At 38.7% G+C, this 24,184-nt stretch overlaps 1 protein-coding gene across 1 annotated transcript in view; it reads left to right on the plus strand.

Moving 5' to 3' along the window:
• MALRD1 (MAM and LDL receptor class A domain containing 1) overlaps positions 1 to 24,184 on the plus strand; it is an 836,583-nt gene that overhangs the window by 23,868 nt on the left and 788,531 nt on the right. Inside the window, exon 2 of the mRNA XM_075553413.1 lies at positions 2,016 to 2,156. Within this exon, the coding sequence (XP_075409528.1) occupies positions 2,016 to 2,156 (141 nt within the window). The remainder of the gene's footprint in view (positions 1 to 2,015; positions 2,157 to 24,184) is intronic.

Raw genomic sequence — 24,184 nt, forward strand, 5'->3', positions numbered from 1 at the left:
TTTTGAGAGTTAAAAAAGTACCAGATGATTTATTATTAGATAATATTTTTACCCAAATGATGTGATTAAATAAAAATCATGATCTGTGATTACTTTTCCAAGCATTGCCTAATTGTTACCCAGTGACTTTGCTCTGCTATGAACCAGTCAGGCTAAGAACAAACCTTCAAAGGAATATCACCACAGCTATTCAAGACTAGCTATTAGAGAAAGAAGGAGATCTGGTGGCATTTTGCTATTATTGACAAGGTCCACCCACCCCTTCGAGGGAGAAATATAGGGCTTTCTACTCCTGGTAACAAGTGCATTCAGAAACTCACAGGGGCAGGACTCTGTCCGATAGGGTCAATATGAGTTGCCACCAACTCAGTGGCAGTGAGTTTGGTTTTAGACCAGGTATTATTTGAGTATTTGGATATTATTAATATCTGTAGATGTTGGATAATGGACTCAAGCCTTACTTTGGGTTCCCGAAAGAAGCAAAATCTGCGATACTTGCATCTGCATATGTACAGGTAATTTATTTCAAGAAAATGGCTCACACAGTTTTATAGACTGGCAAGTTCCAAGACTATGGGTCAGGTGTCAGGCTGGAGGCTTCTGCTAACTCCTTTAGTTGCCAGCTTGGTTGGCAAGCTTCCGGCTGCAGAGGTGAAAGTAAGGTTTGACAGGTAAGGTGGCAGGCTCCTAACAACTCCCAAGCAGGCCACTGGCTCAGTCACACACACACAAAAATCCCATAGATCTGATGATGAGCGAGACACAGGATCCAACCGCCCAGAAAATGAAGAAGCTTGGTGAGAGCATCCACTCATATTGGAAGGAGGTCACAAGCTCAAGTCAACCCTCTTTCAATTGATTCACGACTCATAGCAGATTTTATCATGAATGCGATTTTATTAGATCTCATCATGGGTGTTGACTACATTGTAACTACCAAGCCACTGGGAACCCTGGCTCAGCCAAGCTATGTACACCCTTAAGTATCACAAGCCTACCTGGGCTGCTTATTGTAAACCACCCACGGCTCCAATCCCTCTGCTACTCTCCAGCCCCATGGGTCACTCAGACCCAGAAAAGCAGACAGGTGAGACCATGTTTGTTGCAATTAAAATGCCAATTACTTAAAACACTGAGATTTAAATTTAGGTGCTGTGCTTAATTCTGGGGCACGTGATGACCACAGATGGTCGAGCATCAACTATAGGGGTCTTTGTGACTTGGTTTGCTCTGATCCTGAAATTTCAATATGCCTAGGTAGCAAGTAGATCCAAGTTTGGTAAAATATCTAACCTTAATAGTTATTTCTTATATTTTATGGAGTGCTCAGAGTATATAACATACACAATGTCATTAGATCCTCATTGCAACAGTTGGAGCAAAATATATTACTATTCTAATCATGCAGGTAAACAAAAATTGGGAAAGGGGAACCAATTACAAGGATCTGCATGTGACCTTATCCCTGGGAGATGGACAACAGAAAAGTGGGTGAAGGGTTACGTCGGACAGGGCAAGATATGATGAAATAAATTATCAAGGCTTCATAAGGGAGTGGAGAGTAGGGAGGAAGGGGGAAAAATGAGGAGCTGATGCCAGGGGCTTAAATGGAGAGCAAATGTTTTGAGAATGATGAGGGAAATGAATGTACAAATGTGCTTTACACAATTGATATAGGTATGGATTGTGATAAGAGTTGTATGAGCCCCTAATAAAACAATTTTAAAAATTGCCTGATACAGATGAGTGTCTGAGAGATTCAGTTCATAAGAGGCCAAACGAAGATTAAGTCCTTGTTCTTCTGACTCATTCCATTAGAACATACCATTGTCTTGTGATTTCTTATCAGAATGTCATTTGCAAAAATGTTTTCATTAATGGAATAGAATTAGAATGTGAAAAATATTGCTTGTGGTCATATTGATTTGTCATTTATTAAGGTCTTTATTTCTATTGTCTTCCATCTTCAGAAGCTACACGGGGCTGTGAAGGTAATTTCTTTTTTCTCTTTCTAGGCTTGAATTATGACAGATGTGACTTTGAAGATGGGCTCTGTACTCTGACACAGGATCCGATTCTGCAACATGGATGGACAAAGAGACGTGGGATGTCAAACACAGCAGCACCATTTTATGATCACAGCGGTGATAAGTCTGGTAAATATTCTGAATTTCTTACATTTCCGTATTTTGTAAAGTAATTGATAAGAATAGTAGTATATGGACTGATATTTCTATATTATGAATCGTGATAACTAATTTTATGCCTTCTTTAATAATTTTCAAAATGTTTAAAATTCTTTCCCATCAGATTATCTTTAAAACTATACTATTTATTGTGAATCAGGTAGGGGATTACATATTAGATCACTGTTTTTGCATTCTACATCTTTAGCAACTTATCAACCCTCTCAGCAGTTCGCCTGGTGCCACTTGTTCCCCCATCTCGCCACGGTCAGATATTATCTCCTTTATCAGGTTAATGCCTGTCTCTTCTACCCTATTACTTCCGCATCCCTCCTTCCCCTTCACCCGTGGTAACCATCAAAATCGGTCTCTTGGTATGAGAATGTTTATGCTAAAATTGTATAACCATGGTCTCATATAATTTTCCTTCTGTGATAGGCTAACGTTATTTAGCATCATGTCCTCCAAATCCACTCATATTATGAAGTGTTTCACAGTTTTGTCATTACTCCCCAGCTATGTATAATATTCCATTGTGTGAATGTACTAGTGTTTATTTACCCATTCTTCCACTGATTGGCACTTTGGTTATTTCCATATTCTTGCTATTTTGAATAGTGGTGTGATGAACATGGGGGTGTGTATGTCTACTTGTATTTTGTTTATTTAGTGTAGATAACAATCTACACTAGGCTCTCTGCCTTGGTGGCTTGGGATGGCAGATTGGAAGATAACATGACCTTGCAGCAGAAGTCTGCCATCCTCTTGGTGTTTAGAAAGCTAGAAGTGGATTCATGCCATACTTACCATTTGTGATTGACTAAGATCATTCACCTTAATGATTCCAGATCACCCCCATGCCAAGAAGTGTTGCATAGATTATTCTCTGTTTATTATGGATGCACAACCTCCAATTGTGTATATGTATCAGCATTTTTGTGATGTATTCTTTTACTGATGAGCATTTGGGCTGTTTTGCAGCTTCTTGCTATTGTGAGCTGTGCTGGAATGAACCTGAGAGAGCATATGTCTGCGTAGGTTCTGTCTCATTTCTGTGGGTTATACGCATAGCTGCATATGTCTGGGTTGTGTGGTAATTCTATTGCCATTGGTGTTGTTGCTGTTTTTCTTAGCTGCCATCAAATCGGTTCCAATCCATAGCAACCATGTGCATCACAGAACGAAAGACTGCACTGTCCTGCACCATCCCTACAATTGTTCCTATGTCTGAGCCCATTATTGCAGCCATGGGTGTCAATAATCCACAATGAAGGTCGTAATCCTTGGTGTTCATCAGCAAGTACAATTCCTCCTCATTTTCAGCAAGCAAGGTTGTGTCCTCTGCATGTCGCAGGTTGTTAATAAGCCTTCCTCCAATCCTGATGCCACCTTCTTCTTCTTCATATCATCCGGCTTCTCTGAAGGTTTGCTCAGCAGACATAATGAACAAGTATGGTGAGAGGATACAACCCTGACACACACCTTTCTGGTTTTAAACCATGCAGCATTGCTTTGCTCTGTTTGCAAAATGGTACAAGTTCCTCACGAGCACAATGAAGTATTCCGGAAGTCCCATTCTTCTCAAGGTTGTCCACAGTTTGCTATGGTCCACAAAGTTGAGTGCCTTTGTGTAGTCAATAAAATATAAGTAAACACCATTTCTGGTATTCTCTGCTTTGAGCCAAGATGCACCTGACTTCAGCAATGATATCACTTGTTTCATGCCCCCTTCTGAATCCAGCCTGAAATTCTGACGGCTGTCAATGCACAGTGGCAATCATTGTTGGATTATTTTTAGACACTTTTTAGTTGCATGCTCTATCAAAGATATTGTTCTATCGTTTGAGCATTCTGTTGGCTCACTTGTCTTTGGAATGGGCACAAATATGATTTTTTTTCCAGTTGGCCACGTAGATACCTCCCAAATTTCCTGGCATTGATGACTAAGTGCTTCATCTGCTTGTTGAATCATTTCAGTGGTATTTCATCCATTCCCTGAGTCTTGTTTTTGACTAATAGATTGAGTGCAACTTGAACTTCCTTCAGCACATTGGTTCTCGCTTGTATGCTACCTCCTGAGAAACGGGTGAGTGTCAACTCGCTCTTGTTGGCGCAGTGACTCTGTGTATTCTTTCCATCTTCTCTTGATACTTTCTGCATCAGTCAATATTTTGCCCACAGAATCTTTTCATATTGCAACTTGAGGCTTGAATTTTTTCTTGCATTCTTTCAGTCTCATATAGTTCCTCCCTTTTGGTTTCCTAGTTCTAGTTCTTTGCACATTTCATTATAATATTTTCTTTGTCTTCTATAGCTGCCCTTTAAAATTTTCTATTCAGCTCTTTTACCTCACCCTTTCTTCCATTTGCTTGGGTTTTCCGCAATGAAGAGCAAGTTGTAGAGTCTCTTCTGATATGCGTTTTAATATTTTCTCACTTTTCTGTCTTTTTAATGACTTTTAAATTTCTTCATAAATGACGATCTTGATGTCCTCCGATAGCTCACCAGTGTTTCTGTCATTAGTGTTTCATGCACCAAATCTGTCCTTGAGATGGTCTCAGTATTCGGGTGGGATAGACCCCAGGTTCCCTTTTGACTCTTGTGAATTTATTTTAATTATCTTCAGCTTTGTCCTGAACTTACATATGAGCAGTAGCACAGTCGACCCCTTGTCTGCTGTTAGCTGCTTATTGAGATTTTCCATCATGGCTTCCCACAGACATAGTCAATATGATGTCTGTGTATGCCATCTGGGGAAGTCCATGTGTATAGTTGCCTTTTGTATTACTGAAAAAGGTATTTGTTATGAATAATTCATTAGTTTTGCAAAATTCTATCATGCGATTTCCAGCTTCATTTCCATCACAAAGAGTATATCTTTTCAACAACTGTTCCTCCTTTTTGTCTCCAATTTTTGCATATCAGTCTCCAATAATTATTAATTATCCTGATTACATGTTTCATCCACTTCCGCATGAAGTCGTTGTTAGAAATTCTCCAATCTCTTCCTCATTACCTTTGTGGTTGATGCATAAATTTGAATAACAGTTGGGTTGATTGGATTTCCTTGCAGGTGGATAGACAGAATTCTAACACAGAGAGCTTTGTATTTTGTGATTGATTTTTCAGAGCCCTTTTGGACAATGAATGCTATGCCTGGTTGTGCATCTGAGGTATCACATAAGGCTTTTCACCAGGGTTGTACAGCCTGGTTTTAGTACCATGGCTGCGCTCCCTTCATAAAATGAGCTCCTGTTGCTGTTCTTTCCTTATCATGGAATATAAATTTGATTCAACTCTTCTCTGCATGCTTGGTAAAATTCTCTGCAGAAGCTGTCTGGTCTTGGGCTTGTTTGTTGTTGTGGGGTGTGTTTTCATGACCGGATTTTGTTCTCTTTGGTTCTGTTGAGGTTTCCCACAGCAGGCTGTATTAAATTAGGAAGACCCTGTGTTTCTAGAAATTTGCCCATTTCCGCTAGGTTTTCAAATTTGTTGGAGTACAGTCCTTCACAATATTGTGCTATTGTATTTTTTATTCCATTTGGTTCTGTTGTGATGTCCCCAATTTCATTTCTTATTCATGATATTTGAATCTTTCTTTTCTCTTATTGAGTTTGTGAGTGCCTTGTAAATTTCATCAATTATTTCAAAGAACCAACTTCTCGTCATGTTGCTTTTATGTACAGTTTTTCTGATACCTGTATTTCTGCTCTAATCATTTGTTTCCTCCTGGTGCCTGAAGGCATATTTTGTTGGGTTAAAAAAAAAAACCCAAAAAAAGGAAAGAAAATTTTTAAAAGAAGAAGAAATAGATGTAGGGTTGAGGTGCTGATGTTGATTCTTTCTTATTTCTGATGTGTGTATTTATTGCTATAAATTTATGTTTTCCCAACAATTTTAATGATATAAAATTGATACATAACACACTTCCATAATTTGATTGCTTTTCTAAAGAATGGAGTGTACATCAGTGCCATCAGTTCTAATGCACTGCCCCACAGCTCCTGCTTTCCCTGATCCCCCCAGCCCAATAGACCTTTGCAGCACTCGGCTGTGTTTCATAACCTGGGAAACCTAACAGAAACCATAAAAAACTAAATGTAAAATATAATTTAAAAATAAGGGAGACAATAGTCAGAGTAAGATATGAAAATAATAATAATTTATAATCTATTAAGGGGTCATAAGAATGGGGAGGGGGCCAGTAGGGAAAAAAAGGAGCCAGTACCAAGGGCTAAAATAGAAAGTCAATGTATAGAAAATAATGTTAGTAACCTATGTACAAGTAGGCTTGATACAATTGACGTAAGGCTTGCTGTAAGAGCTGTAAGAGCCCCCAATAAAATGATCTTTTACTAGAAGAAAAAAACTGAAAAAAAGAATCATGTTAATGTAAGATGAGTATTATAAACAAATTAAATACTGTCTATCATTGACTAATAAACAGGAATAATGAGGGAAAATAATAATAAATAAAGGGGAAACAAGAGAGGACCACACCAATATTAAAAATAAGCCAGAGAGAAAATCTCTGTCTTGGAATTAACAAGAGCTATTTAAACCAAGAGCAAATTCAGGATGGGCCAAGAGGGAGGTCAACCTTCCAGGTATCCTATTATACTGTAATTTAATCCAGTATAATCAATTGATCATAATCTCTCTCTGATTATTACTATCAATTTCTGGCAGAATACAGAAGGGATCCACGGGGAGAAGGCTGAGTATTAGGTCCCCAAGTATCCGGTGCCTGCTGTGATATGCAGCATTCCTGAGCTACCCACTCCCAGGTGAAGGGAGGCTCCAGCCACTGCTGGAAGCACAGGGTTTGGCCTGGTCATTGTTCTGTCCTGTTGGAAGGGTGTTGGGAGCTGAGTGAGTGCACCTTTCTCTCGTCAGTTGTACACTGTGGAAGGAGCTATTCTGCTCAGAGCTGGACCAGAGGTATTTTGTTGTTCTCCTTTCTTTTCTGGTTCCTGCGATTCTCCTGCTCTGTGGGCAGGGTGTGCGGTTCCTCACCACCAGCAGGCATAACATTTGCCCATTGGTCATAGGACTGTGTGTCCTGTCCCTTCATTTCCCCATAGATGCGTTTGGCTCCCTCAACTCTCATTTCATCAGAGGTCCAGCGCTCCAAGTATCTCCTCTGCATGTGCTTTCTGAATCTTAGTTGTTCACAGAAGGAGTACAGTGAGTCTCTTGAAATCACCATGTTTAGCTAAAAGTCCCTGGCAGATGGTCAGTATTTGTTTTAATGACTATTAGGAATAAGCCAACTTTACCACAAAGACACTTTAGAAATGGTACAAACCACTAACTGCAGTGATACTGAACCTGGTGTGCAATCTTTCACCACTGCAATGCCTTGAGAATTGTTCAATTTAAAAAATTTTTAACTTTTTAAAATCATTTTTATTAAATACTTTTGTTGGGGGTTCTTACATCTCATCACAATCCATACATTCATCCAGTGTGTCAAGCACATTTGCACATATGCTGCCATTGTCATTTTCAAAGCCTTCTTTTCCCATTTGAGCCCCTGATATCAACTTCCCATTTCTTCCTCCTCCCTTCCACCTTCCCTCACAAATCCTTGATAAGTTATAGATTACTTTTTTTCATATTTTACATTGTCCTCCATTGCCCCTCACCCATTTTTCCATTGTTTGTCCCTCTGGGAGGGGTTCTAGGTTGATCCTTGTGATTATTCCCTCTTCTCCCCCTTCCCCTAATCTCCTGGTATCTCTACTCTCCTTGTTGGCTCTCAGGGGTTATCTATCCGGATTCCTTGTGTTGCAGGCTCTTAACTGTAACAGTGTATATGCTCTGGTTAATCTGATCTGTAAGGTAGAATTGAGGTCATGATAATGGGGGGAAGGAAGCACCAAAGAACTAGAGGAAAATTGTGTATTTCATTGGTGCTATACTGCACCCTGACTGGCTCATTTCTTCCCTGTGACCCGGCTGTTGGGGGATGTCTAATTGTCTACTAATGCCCTTCAGAGGACAGTACTGGGGTGACAGCTTGGGGAGAGGTGTGCATCTGATTAGAGTACACGGGAGAAACAAAAGGGATAGAGCGGGTGGGGAGGACATCCTGGCCCACCAAGCCCCAAGTCGACATCCTGGCCCACCAATCCCCTACTCAGAGCAGACAATGCACCAAGAGGACCATATGGCCGGCACCCCCAAAAGACAGGACATCCCTCACTAAGCCATAGCACTGCAGGGGACAATACTGGAGACATAGTGCAGGAATTGTGCACAATCTGACCCCATCAAGCTGGGGCAAAACACTAAGGGCATGCAACAGGGCAGCAAAGGGAGCAAAGTGATGAAATCCCCAGGAATACCAAAAATAGACTTTGGAGACGGAGTGTGGCACCCCGTAGGACTCAACTGGAAAACACTCGTAAAAGCCAACAAACAGACCTTCAACTATTTATAGGCCTTTCCATTTTTGTCAGTGGCTTTCTTGTTGTTGTTTTGGTCTTGATTTCCTTTGTTGTTTTCTTTGGCTTTGCGGAGAATTGTTCAATTTTGTATGCCTTTCCTTTGGGTAATGTCTAGTCTTTTTCTCATTATTCAGAAGGTGGAGACTATCATCATCATCCTCTCTCTCTCTCTCTCTCTCTCTCTCTCTCTCTCTCTCAGCTATCCAGAATGTTGGAGGTTGGCATTTCCCCAAGGATGTTTCAGAGGGAAGTCTTGGCAATCCTCTGAAGACTCTGGTTTTACACTATCACACATGGTGTTGCCGTGAGTCAGATTGACTGTGATGGGACCTTTTAAAATTACATTGTTTTCATGGAGAGACTAGCTTTCTTTTCTCCTTTTATCTCTCCGTGTGAATCTTACTCTTCCTTTCTTGCTTCCCTCCTCAATTTATGATTAGACACTCTCAGAATCTCTCAGCATCCTTGCGTTTTCCCCTTCGGCTCTCTTTCTGCTCTTTTCCAATTTTCCACACGTAGTAGAGATAAAGTAGGATTCGTGAACATTAACTCCCGCACAAAACCAAACCAAACCCCAAACTCATTGCAATTGAGCCAATCTCAACTCACAGCTACTGTGGAGGTCAGAGAAGTGCGCGGTTGGTTTTTGAGACTGTCCGTCTTCATGAGAATTGAAAGCTTCTCTCTCTCCCTCAGATCTGCTGCTGGTTCTGTTCTGCTGGCCTGCGGCTGCAGCCCAGCGCTTAACCCGATGCTCCTTCACTAGCATTACAACTAAGCTAATTTTAGGCAGTGATTATTTTAGCCGTGTCACCTGGTTTGCTTTAAAATCTCTGAAGTCAGATGGCTTTGCCAGTCCGCGCTGTCAGATTGCAGTAGTGTCATGTGAGTTGCTTCATCTGAAACGGGAGAATAAGAATGTAAGCCACATGTGCACAATCTGGTAGGATATCGCCTGACGTGGCTGAAAAAAACTGTGAATTGATTAATAGTAATAAATGCATCTTATAGATGTAATTGTATGTTAGACGATATGCTTTTCTGTAGAGATTATTATAAAGATGCAAATGTTCTGCTTTTGCATGTAGGCTTTGGGGAAATAATTGTAGACTCTTGACAGAGAGTCTTGCATCCATTCTAAAACCATGATTCCATAAGAGTTAATAAATTTTTGATTAACTTACACTTGAAATAATTTTCCAGTGCTTCAAAATAATTTTTCATCATTTAATCAATGCTTTGAGAGTTTTCAGAGTTAAGTTTGAAAATGTACCAGAACACTGAAAAAAATCACTGTGTCAATATTTGAAGTCCACAAAGGCTTGGAGATGGGTGATTAAAGTAAAAGTATATTGTAGCATTGCTTAAAAAAACAGTATCACTATAGCAAATTCAAATACATGTAGGCAATAATACTAAAAATTAAAAAAATTATGGAAATAAAAATGGGAACTTTAAAACATTTGGAGTCCTCCAGATACTAAAAGTGATATATGGATATTTTAAATGTATAATTCATTGTTAATCTAAAATGTATAGGTTATCATATATAATAAATGGTTTATTGAAAAGTTGGCATTTTCCCTTATAACACTGATTTTTTTTCTTCTTTTTAAAAAAAATCATTTTGTTTGGGGCTCATACAACTCATCAGAATCCATACATACATCAATTGTGTCAAGCACATTTGTACATTCATTGCCCTCATTATTCTCAAAATATTTGCTCTCCACTTAAGCCCCTGGCATCAGCTCCTCATTTCCACCCTCCATTCCCGCAAACCCCTCCCTCATGAACCCTTGATAATTTATAAATTATTATTTTATCATATCTTGACCTGTCCGACGTCTCCCTTCAACCACTTTTCTGTTGTCCATCCTCCAGGGAGAAGGTCACATGTAGATCCTTGTAATTGGCTCCCCCTTTCCAACCCACCTTCCCTTTATGTTCCCAGTATCGCCACTCACACTACTGGTCCTGAAGGAATCATCCGCCTTGGCTTCCCTGAGTTTCCAGTTCCTGTCTGTACCAGTGTACATCCTCTGGTCTAGCCAGACTTGCAAGACAGAATTGAGATCATCAAAGTGGGGGGTGAGGGGGTGGGGAAGGAAGCATTAGAACTAGAGGAAAGTTGTATGATTCATCATTGCTACATCGCCCCCTGAGTGGCTCATCTCCTCCCTGAGACCCTTCTGTCAGGGGATATCCAGTGGCCTACAAATGGGCTTTGGGTCTCCACTCCATACTCCCCACCTCATTCACTATGGTAAGATTTTGTGTTTTGATGATGCCTGATACCTGATCCCATCAACACCTCATGATCGCACAGGCTATTGTGCTTCTTCCATGTGGGCTTTGTTGCTTCTGAACTAGATGGCCACTTGTTTACCTTCAAGCCTTTAAGACCCCAGATGCTATATCTTTTGATAGCCGGACACCATCAGCTTTCTTCACCACATTTGCTTATTCACCCTCTTTGTCTTCAGAGGTTGTATCAGGAAGGTGAGCATCATGGAATGCCAATATAATAGAAGAAAGTATTCTTGTATTGAGAGGGTACTTGAGTGGAAGCCCAATATCCATCTGCTACCTTAACACTAAACCTTTAAATATATGAACATAGATCTATTTCCCCATCCTCATATACAAGTATATTTGTGTATGTACATGTCTTTATATAGACCTCTATAAATGCCCTTTGTCTCCCAGGTCTTTTCTCTATTTCCCTTGACTTTCCTCCTGTCACTATCATGCTCCATCCCCACCAGGGTTTCAGCAATTCCTCTTGGTTACATTACCCTTGATCATACCCTACCAGGCTTCCCACACCCTCCTCACCACTGATTTGGATCACTTGTTGTTCCTTTGTCCCCAGTTTTGTTAACACCACTACCTTCATCCCCTGCCCCCCACGTCCCCCTCTCCCATGTCTCCCAGGAACTGTTGGTCCCATTGTTTTCTCCTCCAGATTGTTCATCAAGCCTATCTTATTTAGACAGTTCTGCAGAGATAATAACATACACCAAAATAAGACAGAACAAAATCAAGCAACAATATACAACAAAACAATTTTCTTTCCTATTTAGGTATTTGAAATCCATTTTAAACAGGAATATTAGAAATTTTGTTATTCTGATCAATTATTAAATTGGATCTTATAGCACAAGCTGTCTAATGAAAGTCATGATTTAATAGCACTCAATATTTGTATTCTGTCCTAGAAGGTCAGATTGTCTTAGTTTAGTCCCTGCGGTCTTTTGCTATTTACCAGTAGTGTCCTGTTAATGGGTGGATTTTTGGTCATATGAAATTACTGAGTAATTCCTTAAGAGCTCAGAAAGTTTCATTTACACTGTCTATTTTATTCATTACCATGCTGTTGCTCTTAGCTGTCACGAGACAACGAAGATTGATAGCAAACCTGTGTATAACAGAAGCATTGCTCGGTTCTTGGCTCTGTGGCACCTTCAGAACTGTAATATTTGAGCCAAATTTGCAGCCACTCTGTCAATCCATCTCCTTGGGAGTCTTCTTCTCACTCTCTGTTTTACCAAGCATGATGTTCTTCTTCAGGGACTGGTCTTAGATGACAACGTGTCCACAATATGTGAGGAAGGGTTTTGTCATCCTTCTAAGGAGCATTTCTTCCCAGGCAGAGGAATTTGCTCTTCAGGCAGTCCATGGGGCTGCACCGTTCTGCAAATGAACCGATTCTTCTGCAGGCTTCCTTCTGCACTGGCCAGCTTTCACACCTGTACAAATTGATCGAAACTACTGTGGCTTGGGACAGATACACCATAATCCTTAAAGTGACACCATTAACCTTGAACACTTCTCTAAATCTGTGCAGCAAGCTTGCCCAATACAATACACGATTTTATTTCTGGTCTGCTCTTTCCATCATTGTAGATCCCGGTGAAATGACATCCTTGACAACATCAGTCTTTTCTCTGTTCATGTGTTGTCTGTCAGTGCAGTGGCGAGTATTTCGGCTTTCTTTATGTTGAGTCATAATCCACACTGAAGGTGGCAATCTTGGATGATCAACAAGTGCTGCAAATCCTCTGGGCTTTCAGCAAGCAAGGTTGTGTCATCTGCATCTTCCAAGTTGCAGAGCCTTCCTCTAATCCTCATGGCACCTTCTTCTTCGTATAGTCCTGCTTTGGGGATCATTGGTTCAGCATACAGCTTTAGTAAATATTGTGAAAGAATGCAATCCTGATGAACACTTCCCTGATTTCAAACCATGCAGTACTCCCCTGAACTGTTCACACAACTACTTCCTGGCTATTAAGGCACTGAATCCAATTAAGTGTTTGAAATTCCCATTCTTCAGAAAGTTATCTGTAGTTTATTATGATTCACACAGTTGAATGCCTTTGCATGGTCAATAAAACACAATTTAAATATCTTCTTGATATTTTCTGCTGTTAGCAAAATCCGTCTGATGTCAGCAATGTCCAAATCCAGTTTGACTAGCTGGTAGCTCCCTGTCAATGTACAACTGCAACCTATTTTAAATTACCTTCAGCAAAATTGTACTTGCACGTGATACTAATGAGATGATTTGGCAGTTCCTACATTCTGCTGGGTCTCCTTTGTTTGGAATGGTCCACATATGGATCTCTGCCAGTCATCTTGCCAGGTACCCGTCTTCACAATTCCTTGGCATAGAAAAGTGAGTGCTTCCAGGGTTACGTCAGTTTATTGAACCATTTCAATGGGGATTCTGTCAATTTCCAGGGTCTTGTTATATATTGTAGCTTGGATGTTTTCCATCAAGAACATTGGTTCTTGATCAAGAACTGGTGAATGCCGACTAGCTCTTTTTGGTACAGTGACGGTGTATTCTTTCCATATTCCAAATTGGTATCCAATCCAATTGGCCCTTAAGTTGTTTCTTTCCTGTATTTTTCCTTATTCTTAAGCATTTATAATTTGCACACCATATAATTCAATTATGCACATACATCAAAATTAGTTGTACAATCGCTATGACATTCCATGTTGAACATTTTCTTCATTCTTACATCCATTATTATTATTAGCATATCCTGCCCCTTCCCCTGGCTTTCCCACCATAACCCCAAGAAACTGTTGAGTTACTTGCTATCTCTATAGTTCTACATGTCCTAGATTTCATATAAAGAAAATCATGCAAAAATAAGAAACATACAAAGCAAAACCTAAAACAGAAATAGCAATAAAATAAACCAGAAAAATCCTCATCCTAAAATAAAGCAGCATGTAATAAAAACTGGGGCAAATTAAGATGTTCAAAAAAGAAAGCAAATGGTAAGATGTTATATTTAAACCAAAGCGCAGCCATCCATTTCCAATTAATCATGTCTGTGGACAAGACTGTTCACATCCCTCTTTAATAGTCTGAGGGGATTTGCTAGAGATTTAATCCACTTGGGGACTCTGCAAATGGGTTTTGAGCTCACACTGTCATCCTTAGCCTTCTGCAAACCAGGAGCTCACCATGTCAGCACGAATACAGTATCTCCTCTTTCCTGTCCTTTCAGTGACCAGTTGCTTTCCTGAGGGGTGGCATTCTTCCTGCCGTCCTACGGTTCACCAGGTCTGGGGCCACTCACGTACAATGTATCCTATCCATTCTTAAGATGCTCTCTTGGCACTGAATTGTACATGTGGAAGTTGTTGAATTGGTGAAGGATTTGTTGTATATACATTTTGCCAAAATTGAAAAAAAAATGGCATGAATAACAATGAGTATGGGGAAAAGAAAATGTTATAAAACGGATTGTGGTAAAAACTGTGCAAGGCTTCTTGGTATGGTGGAAATATTGATTTGTATGATATGTGGAAGAAGTGCCAACAAAACTTAAAAAAATATGCTCTCTAAATTCAGGCTGGATAAACTCAAGAAAGTCTTTGGCCCCTTTGGACTCATTGTAGTTTTCTTTAGCTTCAGTCGAAGCTTGCTTAGGGAAGTTGATAGTTTGTTCCACAGATCATTCATGATCGTATTAATTCTACTTTGCTCGTTAAATTGAAAACTAGAGTTATGTACCCACCTACTATATGTGTAATTTGGTTCCACAGCAGCTTATTTTAAATTTTTTCAAATATAAAAATGTTGAAAATATTTTACATGAATATCAATACACTCAGCTCCTACAGTAAGCAATTAAGATCACAATACTTTCTTTAGTTGTATTTTGTGGAGAGCTTTAATTTCTTCCATAAATTCTTTAATTATGAATCTTATAATATCAGGAAACTCGAGATGCTCATATATGTATACATTTTAAATAAGCAAGCTATAAAATATTAGTCTCTAAACAAATTTCAAACCTATTGGGTATTGACTAATCTGTTTTCTGATTTTAATTCAATTTTTAGTGTACATCAATTGGGTAATTAGTTTACACCTTAGAAATATATATGAATTAGCAGATACTACAGTAGAGAAATATCACCATATAACATGAGTAGTTAAACTGTCAGATCTATTAAAGCAAATAATATTTTCCAGTGAGAGTTAAGGAATATGATTTTTCTATCTCTGTTGTGTCATAAAGTTGATTCTTGCCACATAATTGATTCTGAACCATAGAGACCATGTAGGACACAGGAGAACTGTCGCATAAGATCTTATAAACTGTAATCTTTAGAGGAATCTGTTCAAGCTTGTGGAACCGCTGATGAGTTGAGACTGCTGACTTATGAACCACCAGAGCGCCGTAATTCACATGTCAATATAGACTTGTTTTCACATGTATTAGTTGCTTTTCTTTTTACAGAAATGTATCTTTTATTTACCAATAAATAAATTGTTTATTTATTTTTGAAGTATATATGGACATGAATTTTTCAAAATTATTTTAGCCACAGTGAAAAATTTCATATGCAACAGAAATACAGAAATTCAAACCAGAGTATAACAGAACATATCTTATGTAAATATAATATGTAGACATATATTTTGAACCAAGTCCAGATGATCTTTTGTAGATTTATATTCTGCCAAGTGAGCTAGGCAGGAATTTTCCCAGTTAAAATGTTTGTATTTAGTAGTTTGCAAATAAACTCTAGGAACTATGATAAATAGTGTCATTGATTTCATATCCTACCATGACTTAGTCAAGGAAGAGTGTACCAAGATCCAACTACCATAGACTTTCTAGATTTTGATCAACAGTTAGAAAGCAACAAATCAAAAAATAATAATGAGTTAGGTTCTACCTAATTCTCGTAGGCAGAATTCTAAAGACAGCCTCTGGAGATTCCTATTCCTTGGTTGTTTGGTAGGAGCACTGTCCCCTCGGGTTTCCATGTTAATCTTATGAAAGCAGGTAGCCACACCTTTCTTCCAACAAGCAGCCGGTAGATTCCAAGCGCCAACATTTAGGTTGTCAGTGGAGTTCTTCACCACTATTTCACCAGAGCTGCCAGAAGAACACAAGTGTATGTTGGAAGACATATCACTGGAAGCCTCATTAGAAGTTTGGATGGGGACACGTAGTTTCTCTTATTTTTGGACATGGCATCAGAAGAGACCAGTCTCACGAGAAGGACATTGTGCTTGGTCAAGGACAAGGCCAGTGAACAAAAGGGACCTGTTTAACTAATGACTTGACACAGTGACTGCAACCATGAACTCAGCAGTGCACTCAAGCAGAGCAGTGGGTGTAGGGGTGGGAATGGTTTCCTCCTCTGAGACCATGTGTCTGCGTCAGAATCAACTTGACAGCACCCAATGAAAACCAAAGTTGCTCCGTGCATGCTTGTAGACCTTGCGGGCATCCATTTCACTGCCCACCACCCCCTTAGTTTAGCTGCTTTATTAAGCCTGTCTTTTTCCATTTATTTGTCTTTCCTGATGACATATCCAAAATAAATGATTTGAAATCTTTTCACCTCCAAGTACATTCTAGTTGTCTTCCTGCTACAACTGATTTGCTGTTTTCTGGCCTTTCACGACATACGAAATGTTCTTCCCCAACACCTTGTGAATCCCATTGGAATGTCAATTCTTGTTACGTTTTCCTTTTCACTATTCAACTGTCACATATTTATGTGGTTCCTAAAAAGATCATGGGTCAAATGTCCCCTAGACACCAAAGTGAATTTTCGCTTTAAACTGTGGTATTTTCTTTCTTGTCCGCTGATTTCATGGTCATTGGTCATTGGTGAAAGTAGAAAGGCATTTTTGACAACTTCAATTTCTTTTTCATTTATCCTGATGTTGCTTACTGGTCCACAGCAATGGATTCAATCATAACAATGATTGTGAAGGTGCTTTGGGACTGGGAAATAATACATTCTGTCAATAAAATGACCATAAGATAGAAAAACCCTCACCAGCTGAAACAACTTTATAGTCAAGGTGATCTAGGTGGTTCTGTGAATGGACTTTGAAAATGGCATTAGGGTTATTAACCAAATTATCTTCAAATATGGACAATATCATGGGTTATTCAAGGGTGCCCAATTTAGTATCAGGGGTCCTTCAATGCAAAGCAATCAGTCTGAGACATTGCAAGAAAAGAAGGCAGCAGAGAAGAGGCTGAAGGAGGTCCGAGATTCAAAATATGAGGAGAACTTGTGTTGTTGCTGGCTTTACAAAATGAAGTTGGACCCAAACCCAAGGACTGTAGGTTTCCACTAAAAGTTGACACCAAATTCTCAGCTGATAACCAACAAGGATAAGGGACCTCTACCACCTCATAGAACTCACTTTGCTCCTAACATGAATGAACTCTGACAGAAATTCATCTCCAGAAAGGAGCACAGCCAGCCAACAATTTCTGAAATACTAAGCAAAGAACCACACCACACTGGTCACACTGGGTGACCTAGAGAAACTCAGAGTTGTTTTAATTCACTAATTTGATCATTTGTTAGTGTCAGAAATCAAAAGTGAATACACTCATTTTGAAAGCTTTTAGTGAAAGAGAATTAAAAAAACTTAATTGCCTATTCTGGGATGCAACAAACTTTTGCAGCGGATATGTGTGGTGTAGACAAAAAAAAATAATTAAAATTTGAAACCCAGAGTTTTGGATTCTTTATTATGCTTAGTCCCCAATTGACAGCATAGTTTGTGACAAATCCCAGAATTTTCTGTCTTTCTTCTCCAAATTACCTAATTTCAGTAATTCTAGATTTTTACTCACCATATAGACTTGTGTATAATCCAAGTTTTCCAGCACATTTTTGATCTCATTCTTGTGGTAAAATTAGGTGCCTCGGCTGATATTTGGTTGGCTTATACTCAAGTATATATGGAACTTGTGTAATTAAAAAATATTTTCAATGTTTCATTTGCTTTCCTCAGAGCAAGCCCAGAGTTCAGGAATGACTTCCATTAGCAACATTTTCCCTTCTGCTACTTGCCTATGTAGACATTCTTGAGTTTTCCAGGGAGTTGCCTAAAATAGGATGTGCACTTTGGGGACAGGGTATTGTTGAAATAATTTCTTGTTGACTAGCTACTTCACTTTGTTTTTCTTCCAGATATCTATTAACTGTTTGACACAAACTTGATAGTCATAGAGGCAGTACATATTCAACTCATGCCACAACTTCATCTTTCTCCTTTAGAGTCGTTGATGGGTTTGAACTGGTGACCTTTCAATTAGCAGCTTACCCTTCAGTGCCATTGGGGTTCCTTATATGACACAGCAGTTTCCATGATTAGTTTGTAGGTTGTGGTTGTGTGACGTCAAGGTGCTGCGACTCCATCCCAAGTGATTGCGACACTGGAGTAAGACGTATAACTGTTGTATAGGATGTAGGTAAGGGTTAATTGTTTACTGATATAGCTCCCTGCGGTTTGAGAATTTAGAAAGTTAAAAAAAAGCATCTTTAGTTTCTAATTTTGAAAGGCAGTAAGCTTTTTTTTTCCTTTCATTTTTACTCTGGACTAATTGAAAAGAAGAAAAGCTTTATTCATAGGCAGAAAAAGGGGTTTCCTTGTGACTATAATTGAAAATCCCCACCTTTGAAAACATGTCGTTGAGCAATGTATCACTCCTTCCTGCCACTCTGGCCTTAGATCCTTCTTCATCAGGCTTGGTGTACCAAAGTTAAACACAGAAAAATAAATACCGATGTCAAACATTTCCACAATATCCTGGACATGAAGGTGTTAATAAAGCTTTGCATTGCCATTAGCTGAGCTGAAAATAATTGTGTGTGTGTATGCGCACGCTGTAAATTAAACTCAAAGCAGATAGAATTAGTTGGGAAGCAGATCCAGAATTTGGGAAACTAGGAGGGGTGTAGCAGGGTAGTAGGATCTGAAAGCTTAAGAGGATTTCAGCCCACAATTTCTGTGTCAAGATGGAAGAGTGAGGTGGATGGACAGAGAGGGAGTCAATTCGTATTCTTGAGAAACTGCATCACATCCTTCATAATTCAGGTCACACGTGACTGTCTCTGAAGATTTTTTTACCCACAAGCAGAATAGATTGCCATTTCCTGTGCAATATTCAACCATATAACATATTTTTCTATCACAAATCAGATTACCCCATCGCTGTCGGCTGGATTCCACAAGCACACAAACAATTGTCTCAAATACCCAGTTCATCGTGCAATCTCTGCTACATCACATGGGTTAAAAAAAAATATCTGTTAACAGATAAATGACATGAGCTTACTGGACAGACGATGGCAAATAAACATATGCTATAAGAACTGGGAAAGATAAAAAACAAATTTCTGAACATTGCATAAAAAAAGAGTAGAATCCAAGACTTTCTTCATGAGAGAAAAGCGTCAATTGTATTATAACACAAAATAACTAATCTTTTTCTTGATATTTCCAGATGGTGAATTTCAAAAAAAAAGTTAAATGATGTCTTATCATGTTTTATGACCACATTTTTCTTAAATGTTTCATTACATATATGAGAGGGCTTCACAAAATAAAAGGGAAAAGTGGAATGGAAAGATAACCTATTCCACTATTGTTCTGAAGCCCTCTTGTATTTTTATAACATTTTCTTGAAAATAAAAAAGGATATACAGTTAACAGGGTATCTATGAGTGTGGGTGTTCCTTCATTCTGCTCAACTACACGACACTGCAGAGTTTTACACATGTACATATGGGTTTTCTGCTTTGAAATGTATTTTATTATTAACTTATCTCTGTTATATATTTTATTCATATATTCTATTTCTTCTTGAGTCCGTCAGTTTTAGTTGTGTGTCTTGGAATTTGTCAACGTTACCTGTTGTTGTTGGGTGCTATACAAAATACATTGCAACACTGCCCTGTCCTGTGCCTTCCTCCCATTGTTCCCATGCATGAGCTCACTCTTGCAGCCACTGGGTCAATCCATCTCCTTCAGGGCCTTCCTCCTTTTTGCTGCCTGACTATTTTACCAGCATGATGTCCTTTTCCAGGGACTGATGTCTCCTGACAAAATGTCCAAGGAATATAAGATGAAGTCACTCCATTGTTGCCCTGAGGGGGCCCTCTGACCATACATCTGGGACAGATTTTCTTATCATTTTGGCAGTCCATGGCACTTAAACATTCTCAGACATCACCAGAATTCAAACACATCGATTCCTCATCAATGTTCCTTATCAATGCCCAATAGGCACAGGCATATGAGGTGATTGAAAATACCTTGGCTTGAGTCAGGTGTACCTAACTCCCCCAAATAATGTCTGTTTTCAATAGTCTACAGAGGTCTTGTCACTGGTTGTCTGTCAGTTTGCCCTGATGCAGTGACTTGTGTGTTTCCGTTTAAGTGGACACTATATCACTGATATTTCAAACGTCAACAGGGTCACCCAAAGTGAACAGGTTTCAGCTGAGCTTCCAGACTAAGAAGAGACTACGAGAAAGGAATTGGCTGCCTGCTTCGGAGGAAGAAGTTACTGAAAACCGTACGCATAGCTTCAAAACATGGTCGGATATGGAAGGCCTAATGGATAGAAGGAGAACATTGTTGGAGATATATGGAGGGGTGACTAAGGAGAGACTCCATTTTCAAAGTAGACTTAACAATGGTGATGTGAATGAAATAAAATCTGTTGGTGGAGGGGAGCCTTCAGGGGCTTCATGTACTGATGGGGCATGGCTCAAGGTGAGAAGAAACAGCTGTGGAAACCTACTAAATGGAACTTGGAATATATCAAGTATGAATTTAGGAAAATTGGCAGTTGCCAAATATAAAATGGAATGCATAAAGATCAATATCCTAGGCATTTGTGAGCTGAAATGGACCTGGATTGGCCAGTTTTAATCAGAAAGCAATATGGTTTACTATTCAGGGAATGAAAGAATTAAGAGGAAGGCAATCCTACTCAAGAAAAGATATTTCAAGATCTGTTTTGAAGTACAGTCTAGTCTGTATTTAAGATTATGTCTATCCCTATTCAAGGACATCCAATCAATACAACTATCATACAAATGTTTATACCAACTACAAAGCTAGGAAAGTAGAAATCAAAGACTTCTACCAATATCTTCCTTCAAAAATTGTTCGAATTTGTAATTAAGATGCTTTGATACTTATTGACAATTGGAATGCAAAAATCGGAAACAAAGAGGAAGGATTGGTAGTTGGAAAATATGGACTTGGTGATGGAAATGAAGCTAGAAATTGCATGGCAGAGTTTTGCAAGACCAATGATTTGTTCATAGAAAATACCTTTTTTCAACATGAACAGGACTGTACTGTACCTCATAATGAATCTCGAAATGTCTTTTTGTGAGTAGGAAATATTCAAGCATCAAGCTGCAATATCAAAAGATTCCAAGGGCAAAATATTAAATGATGCAGAAAGCATCAAAAGAAGATGGAAAGAATACACAGAGTCACCGTACCAGAAAGAACTAGTCGACATCCCACCGTTTCAGGAGGTAACAGGCTAGCAAGAACCGATGGTACTGACGGAAAAGGCTCAAACAGCATGGAAAGCTTTAGCCAAAAACAAGGCTCCAGGAACTGATGGAATAGCGAGGGAAATATTTCAAAAAGCTGATGAAGTACTGGAAGCACTTACTTGTCTATGCCAGGAAATTTAGCAGACAGCTACCTGCCCAACTGACTGGCAAAAACCCATAATTCTACCCATTTCAAAGAACAGTGACCCAACAGAATGCTCCTAGAACAACATCATTGATAGCATACGCAAGTAAAATTTTGCTGAAGATCATCCACCAATGATTACATTGACAGGGAACTTCCAGAAGATCAGACCAGATTCAGAAGAGGACATGGAACAAAGGATATATTGCTGATGGATCTTGGCTGAAAGCAGTGAATGGACGAAAGATATTTAGTTGTATTTTATTGGTGCAAAGGCATTTGACTGTGTGGACCATGACAAACTCTTTATAGCCTTGAGAAGAACGGAAATTCCAATGCACTTCTCTCTGCTTACGTGGAGCTTGGGCATGGATCAAGAGGTAGCTGTGCAAACAGAACGTGAGAATATCGTATGGTTTAAAATCAGGAAAGATGTACATCAGCATTGTATCCTTTGGTGATATTTATTCAATCTGCATGTTGAGAAAATAATCAGGGAACCTGGACAACATACAGAGGAATGTGGCATCAGTAGGGGAGGAAGACTTATTAACTTGTGATATTAGATCACGCAATTTTGCTTGACAAAATCCAGAAGGACTTGATGCACTTGTGGATGAAAATTAGAGATTGTAGCATTCCGTATGGATTACAACTCAGTGTAAAAACAAAACAAAGTCCTCACAATAGGATCACTAGGCAACACAATGATAAATGGAAAAAAGATTGAAGTTGTCAGTCAAGAATTTTGTCTTGCTTGGATCCACAATCATTGCTCAGGAAAGCAGTCAAGAGATCAAAAGATGCATTGCATTTGGTAAATCTACTGTAGGAGACATCTTTGATGTTCACGCTGTGAGTTGATTCTAATTCATAACAACCCTATGCACAACGGAATGAAACACTGCCTGGTCCTGAGCAATCCTCACATTTATCCTCATGGTTGAGCCAATTGTTGCAGCCACTGTGTCAGTCCATCTCATTGAGGGCCTTCCTCTTTTTTGCTGCCCCTACCTGACCATGTTTTGTGTTCTTCTCCAGGGACTGGTCTCTCCTGACAACATGCCCAATTTTATGTCAGACGAAGCCTAGCCACCCTTGTTTCTAAGGAGATCTCTGGCTGTACTTCTAAGACAGACTTGTTTGTCCATTTAGCAGGCTTTGGAACTCTTAATATTCTTTAGCAGCACCACAAGGCAAACTCATCAATTGTCTCCCAGTCTCCCTTGTTCTGTGTCCAACTTTCACATACATATGAACAGTTGAAAATATCATGAGTGGGTCAGGCACACGTTGGTTCTCAAAGTAATGTCCTTGGTTTTCAACACTTGTCCTGGCATATGCGATTAAGTGTTTCCAGTGCCTCATCAGTTTGTGGAAGCATTTGACAATATCATTAAGGTTATCTAATTTGTTGGTGTATAAAATACTATACAAAGTTTTACATTTTAAAATTAAATTTTTTATTAAAAAATTCCACTACATCAGTAATCATGTCCTTTTCTTTATTTCTCATTTTAGTAATCTTACTTTTTTTATTTTTTCCTTAACCAGGTAACCGATATGCTGAAGCTTTTAAAAACTGAATTTTTTGCATTGTTGGTTTTTTTCATGTTTCATATTCCCTATTTACTTCCTCTGTGAATATTTTCATCTTCAGTTTGATTTGGGTTTAGTATAATCCTTTTGTTGTTTTCTCATTTCCTTAGGTGGTAGGTTAAAGTGTTGAGATTGCTCTTTATAAAAGGCATTTAGAGCCATAAACTTTCTTTAAGGCTTTGTTTCTGTCTTGTGAATTTTGATATATTATGTTTTAATATTTATCTAAAATATTTTAAAATTTGTCAGTTACTTCTTATTTTATTTATAGGCTCTTTAGGAGTATGATACTTATGTGTAGTTCCCATATATTTGTGAATGTCCCAAATCTCCTGCAATGCTAATTATTTCTATTGTGGTTGAAGAATACATTTTTGTATGATTTCAGCTTTTTAAAATGAAGTATTATTTGCTTTCTGGATCAATGTATGGACTTGTACAAAAAACATTCCATGCACATATGAGAAAAATGTGTATTTGATAGAATATTGAAGTTACCTCTTAGATCTAACTGGTTAATAATATTCCACAAGTCTTTTATTTGATTACTGATTGATAAATTATTAAAAATTTAGTATTAATGTCCCCAACTACTATTAGAAAATTGTCTATTTCTTACTTCCATTTTATGAGTGATTTTCTTCACATATTATGGAGATTCACCTCATAGATGAGTATATGTTTTGATATGTCACTTTTGTGGATAGGTTGGCATTTTATCCTTATTATACGGCCTTTGAGTACAATGACAGTTTTCATCTGATAATCTAGGTTTTAAAATATTAATTTAGTAATTTTGTGTTGACCTTGTTAGTGTTTGAGAGAAAAGTTATGGTAGGGAGGAAGCAGAATTTAATCAATTGACAGAATTATCAAATTGAGTGGATTTTTCTCTAAGACCATATTTCTTATCTTTTCTCTAA

Source organism: Tenrec ecaudatus, chromosome 6 (genome assembly GCF_050624435.1).
Source record: "Tenrec ecaudatus isolate mTenEca1 chromosome 6, mTenEca1.hap1, whole genome shotgun sequence".
Classification (NCBI taxonomy): Eukaryota; Metazoa; Chordata; class Mammalia; order Afrosoricida; family Tenrecidae; genus Tenrec; species Tenrec ecaudatus.